The sequence below is a fragment of the Cupressus sempervirens genome, chromosome 11 (genome assembly GCF_028749045.1).
Source record: "Cupressus sempervirens isolate cs-2001-9-10 chromosome 11, ASM2874904v1, whole genome shotgun sequence".
In the NCBI taxonomy this organism is placed as follows: Eukaryota; Viridiplantae; Streptophyta; class Pinopsida; order Cupressales; family Cupressaceae; genus Cupressus; species Cupressus sempervirens.
The window spans coordinates 57,371,789-57,377,788 of record NC_143128.1 but is presented as its reverse complement, the minus strand read 5'-3'; the positions used below and the strand labels follow the sequence as shown (position 1 = coordinate 57,377,788).

Here is a 6,000-nt window from a genome sequence, read left to right as displayed (position 1 = left end):
ATTGGAATATTCGTAATAACTAGAATCAAAAGCAAGGATATAAAAGGTTTAATCAAAATTTATGAAGTCATCCTTGGGCAATTTTAAAACTTAGGGTGAAATCTCCCGCCTAAAGTCATTTTGAAATTTTTTCAAAAGTTTCTCAAAAGCTAGGGTAAAACAAGATAAAGCACTAGGATTTTAAATGAATTTTACCTAGGGTCTTAACCTAATTTCAAAATTTTCAAGGCACATAGTCAAGGTTTTTCACTGATAAATGCACAAAATAGGAATGATGAAAAACCAAGCCAACAGGGTTAAACTCCAAAAGATCATTAATGATAAATACATATCTGGGGGCGCCCATGAACAAGAAGTGAGCTAAATTTTAGTTTCAGTTTTCCTAAGGAAATATACAGCAGCTGAATTTCAAGTTTTCCCTTGATTTCTATAAAATAGAACACCTTAGGAAAAGCAGTATTATTTTTGTGATTTTTTGAAAAACCTAAAAAATTGAGAATTCAATATTGTTAAACACTTTACCAGCATTTTCAAGCTTCTAGCAGTTTATAGATCCTTCAAATTTTATATTGTAAAATGTCAAGAGAACTTAGTGTTTCTGTAAAAGGTTGTTTTTTTAGGCATTCCATGTTACACAAAAGTATGTTTTGATATCAAGTTTAAGCTACGGAGGACTGCGGGTCTGTAATAGTTTTGAAGCTCCAGCTAGTCCACTTAATATGGCACCTTCAACATCTGGAGCAACACAAAAGTCACCACAAACTACCAGTCTCTTTTTCTCAAACCATAGGCACTTGTCATTATCTGCTAGTATAGATGTTGGGAATGCACTACCCCTGCCAATAGTTGGAAAAGTTTTTAAAAACAAGAGAAATTCATGGTCTTTATGATTTTTTGTTTTTTTTCAAAAATAGGTCAAACAGTTAATAGTCATTTATAATCATCGATGTCTTCAACCTACAAGCATTTATACAAACATTAAATTGGGATGAAATAGATAAAAAATAAGAGATTGATAATTCAAACCAAAAATAGTTATGAAAAAAAGGTAGAGATTGTAGTCACAGAAATCTATACTCACCATCGGTGCGCTTTCACGAAAAATGGACAAGGTATATTGGGGGCTATTTTCTGAAATTCCTGAAACAACTCATTTGTCACATTGGTCAGGATATCATCTGAAGGTGGCTTCTCTAAGCCAGTTTTGCTAATGATCTCATTAGCATACTCGGCAGTTGAATGTAAAACCCAGCACTCCCTGAGAATGAGAAAACTCTGTCATTATGGAAAATATAAGTAATAAGATCAATCCTGTATAATTTATATTTTGCTAGATATCAGAAGTAAAATGGTGATACCATTGCTACCTTCATGTGCTAGTGCCAATAAAAAAATGTGTTCATACTTCCTAACCTGCCACTCTTGAAACGCCCTGGCTTTCTACTATCACAGGCTGCCCAGCTTAAAACCTTAGAGCCTACTATGGTACAACCACTTACAGGAATCTGCAAAACGGGTAAGTGGTATATGTTAAAAAGGGCAATTAGATTTCTGAACCAGCACCATACCAATAAGAAATAAAAATAATAAACAAAATACTATGGACATCTAATTATTCATTCATAAGATGCAGAACGAAAGTTCTTTTGCATTTAATCTGCAACTGCAATACTAGAAGTGCATCAAAACCCCACCGATGTCAGGGGATGGGAAAATGCCAACATCACTGCAAAACAGGAACTTGCCATAACTGTTCGCAGTTTTGGAACTAAGTCTGGTACCTCAGCACTTTCTGTTAAGTCAACATGCAAAAATTATTTTGTAAGAATAATCCCATTAATATTTGAGCCAGCTGCTAGAGATGATTGATGTAAATTAATAGCAATAGGCAACATTGTAACTACTTAAAAAGATGACACATGCCATGCATAAATGTGCATTTTAGAGCAATGGACAAAATGGATGGCGTTCATCAAAAATGGAGAAAACTGAAGAATGGTTAGATGCATCATAATAATTCACAGTGCAAAAGGAAAAATAATGAGGTTTCTGAATATTGAAAACGGTGTCCAAAAATTAAACTAAATGGCAGTATCTGACTATTGAAAACGGTGTCCAAAAATTAAACTAAATGGCAGTATCAAACTATGGATAAACAGAAATAAAATTCATCTTTCTCTGATTCCAGTGATTTCCATTTGCTTCTCTGCCACTTGATGACCTTGTGACTTTCCGCCCAACATTTCTCCCCCTTAGCAATTGTGAACTTGATTCTACCATGAGATCTTTCATCTGATTTTAGCTACTCTTACTGCGATTCAAGAGCACTCATTTTGTAATGTTCCTTGCCTAGTCGGATCAGAAAACCTTAATTTATGCTGAAGGAATTTCGTCAAACACTTGGACTGTGACCTTTCAGATTAAATGTAGAACCACTGAAAGAACCCGGTTTGAATAATGCCACCAACTTTGCTATGAAGGTTTACCAAAATGGAAATCACTTATAAAAGTAACGCTTAAACATTAATGATACCAGCTTAAGATGTGTACGCCATTGTCTGAAATAATACAAAGTTCATAGAATGAAGACACACAGCTAAGCTATTTACATGAAACAATAAGTTATCAGTCGTCCTAGTGCAACGATAACATAGAAAAGAACCTGGAGTGAGATGGTTGTTTAATCTTTTAAGACGTCTATGCTTCATGTTCCTTTCTTGAACTACCCAGTCCGACTGTGAATATATCCCGTGAGCTTGAGGTTGGCACTTCAAGTCATGATGGCCTGGGACTACAGCTACTCTGGAAATGATTACACCTGCTGAGGACGACCACGTAGCTATCTGCGTTCATGCCTAACTTCATGCACACTGGAATACCCGATAGCAGTTATTACCTCGTTCCACGACTGTCACAGCTCCCTCCGTCCTCACCTCAATTCCAGTCAACGGTTCTGTTTTAAATAACCAGTCCCAGTACCCCGCGTGATTCTTATCTGTCGGTCTAAACACAGCAGGTTTATCAAACCTGGTATCAGCCTCTCTGCACTCTCGGCCCTGTCTTTCCAACCCGTATACCACAATGCCTGTAGATCACGTGTTCTTCAACCAGCTTTTCTTTATCGTTTAATATTCCCACCTTTCCTTAACCCGTCTGTATTTTTAATATAAAGAATACCAGTCCTGTTGTCTGCGGATTGATATAGCTACCAACTGGAACAAGAAAGACGTGCAAAGGAGTTAGTTCTCAAATACTGTGCCGTACCTGTCTTGGTCACTGGATTTTCAATCACTTCTTTACCTTGATGTGGAACTCCAACTTCTAGGAATCAATGTAGAAATCTGAAACTCAGTTCTGAAACATGAATATGAGTGCCAAATTTGCCTCCAGCCTCAAAATCTTCCTTAAGGGGTTTCGTCCTTAGGAATTATCCAGTCACAATAAAGCAACCTTTAGGATCTGTAGATATAACATATATTCATGGTGTCCTTTCCCAAGACAGAATCTCTTATTTATAACCTCGAAGTGAGGGAAAAGTGTTGAAATAAGAGATGTGGGATAAAACACCAATTTCGTCTTCTAGTTAAGTTACTTTAAAAATGAATGCCTTATTAAAACATAAAGTAACTTTATTAAAGTACTTTAATATATTAAAAATGATGAACTTAAAACAAATCTTCCCTTGTGACTGGGAGGCATCCTTACTGGTAATGCCTATCCGGATGTCAAGATAGATTAACCAGGCGCCAAAAGAACTAGCACGAAAAAGGGGACATTACACATTTAACTTGGTATTCACACCTTTTATTGGAATATATCACCATTTCCTCAATGTAGTATGATTCCAGACATGCACTGCTGGCTTCATCCAGTTGCCTCACATGGATATCAACACACGTGTGCCTGATTTTTTTTACCAATTGTAGTACTTTGATCTGTCACAGTGGTTACTGATAGCTCCAAAAATAAAGAAAATGAGTAGCTACTTCTTGATTCCGTGCTCTGTATGTTCTCTGACCAATTGGTGCCAATGAACCTTACAATGTTCCAGAAGCACTGCCCAGTCCTTTATATGTGATTCCAAAATATGTGTGGTAAGCAGATATTTAAGCATCTGTTCAACTGTTGCCTAAGATTGTATCCTAGATCACTAAAGTACATTACATATGCAACATATGTCCTTGTTGAAGCCAATGAATACATGACACTTCCAATCGTATCTGTTAAGAATTTGTGTTGGTGCCCCTACAATTTGCAGCTAGACAATCTGACCTTCTATGAGAAAGTTCTCATTTCATCTAACTATAGGAAATCTTCTTGGCTTTTCTGAATCTAATAACTTTGTAGCCGAGTATTAGAGAATGCAAACAAAGATCTTTCATCTTGAACTCTGACAATACTCACCATAATGTCTTTGACTCTATAATCAAGTCTCAGATGACAGTTGCTACATTGTCTTTGACTTTTATCATCAAGTCTTCACTACAAGTCATGACTAATCAAAAAAATATAATGAACAAAAAGAGCAATAACTGTAAGGTAATCTTTGCATGTGTAGTAGATGGAAGATGCGATAACTTGAATTACTCCCTACAAATGCATATTTTTTAATTTTCCCTAGACACTTAGGGGTTTATTATATCAATCACGTTTGCTTTATTTGGTACAATAATTTAAGGGTATGCACACTGGGTGTTCTCTGCCTATCTTCTGGTACAAGGTTGCCTTTAGACAATCCCATGTGAATTCAATTATTTATATCCACTGTAATGATATCCATTTGCTGAAGTTCCAAATTGTACGCTGCACACTTCTGTAATAGCAAATACAAATCTAATTGAAGTCCATTCCCAGAAGTGGGAAAAGTTTCTTTGTAGTTGATGCAATCAATCTAAAAGCATTCCCCTTCTTCCAGTTTGATTTTCACAACATATTTGCAGCCAATATCCTTTTGGCTAGAAGGTAACATAACGGTTTGAGCTACCACTACCATATACATGAGTACTCCTCCTAGGCCTTGTTATTGTATGCATCATTGTTCTCTCAAGCTTCCTAGAAATTCCACAGTTCATCAATACATGCAACCAGTATAACCTCCCCAATCCTTTGTATAACTGACAATGCCATGACAATGTGTACCTAATTTAACACTATACTGTATGAAAGACGGATTTTGGAAAAGCTCTGTAAAATATTTTGAACATCAGCATTTTGGATCAGACTCCACAATCCTTCATCAAGATGAAAAAGATTTGAAACTTTACTGTCTGCCAACAACATGTATTACCCTGATTTTGACTCCAATTTACATTTTTTCTGCTTCACAATGTCTAAATATGCATCGTAGGAAAACACTTTAAGATAGCCATCGTCAAATTTCTCCCATTCGGTCTCTACTCTAGAGTTATATGTTGCAGGATCCAGTGCATTGGTTGTCTCTCGATCAGATGGTTGACTCTATTAACAACCTGGAAGTAATCTAAAACATTTAACATGGTCTTCACTTTCTCCATCAATATTCCATTTCATTTATCTTTACTGATAAGAACTGTTCTTTCAAAATTTTCCTTTTCTTAATAAGAAATGTTCTTTCATCCATATTATCTTTTCCTCCCAGAATCATAGATTTGCAGAATTTCAGATAAAAACTGCAAGCTTTTAGGCTATGGTCCCATGAAGAGAGGCAACCTAAAATTTCTTTGTGGAGTGCTTCTGATAATTTACTAGTCTTTAATTATAAGGTGGTCCCATAGATTATAGAAGCATGCAGTGCTAAAAATTGGAGGCAAGAATTTTTAGAAAGCTGGTAGTCCTGATGGAGCCTTATTTTACTCTCCATTTTTATCATAAAGAATGAACGAACATAATGAGTTGATGTTGTTGATGCATTGACAGAGTGGAGAGATTGGACAAGTTATAATTCCAAAGTCTGGAGGTAGCAGCTGCAAGAAACTCTTCATAAATGCAATGAGTGTTTTTTAAAGTTTAATTTACCTCTGC

The 6,000-nt window shown here is 36.0% G+C and overlaps 1 protein-coding gene across 9 annotated transcripts in view; it reads right to left on the bottom strand.

Moving 5' to 3' along the window:
- Nucleotides 1-527: 527 nt before the first annotated feature.
- Nucleotides 528-6,000, bottom strand: part of LOC149528227 (uncharacterized) — a 43,276-nt gene continuing 37,803 nt past the window's right edge. For 7 of the 9 annotated variants that reach the window (XM_089811053.1, XM_089811054.1, XM_089811055.1 and 4 more), the window contains exons 6-9: nt 1,695-1,792; nt 1,414-1,505; nt 1,082-1,258; nt 528-836 (exon numbers count right to left, since the gene is read on the bottom strand). In XM_089811053.1, the coding sequence (XP_089667179.1) occupies nt 665-836; nt 1,082-1,258; nt 1,414-1,505; nt 1,695-1,792 (539 nt within the window). In that variant the 3' untranslated portion in view covers nt 528-664. Of the gene's footprint in view, nt 958-1,081; nt 1,259-1,413; nt 1,506-1,694; nt 1,793-6,000 lie in introns of all 9 variants that reach the window. The other 2 variants (XM_089811056.1, XM_089811059.1) reach the window with 1 other exon arrangement.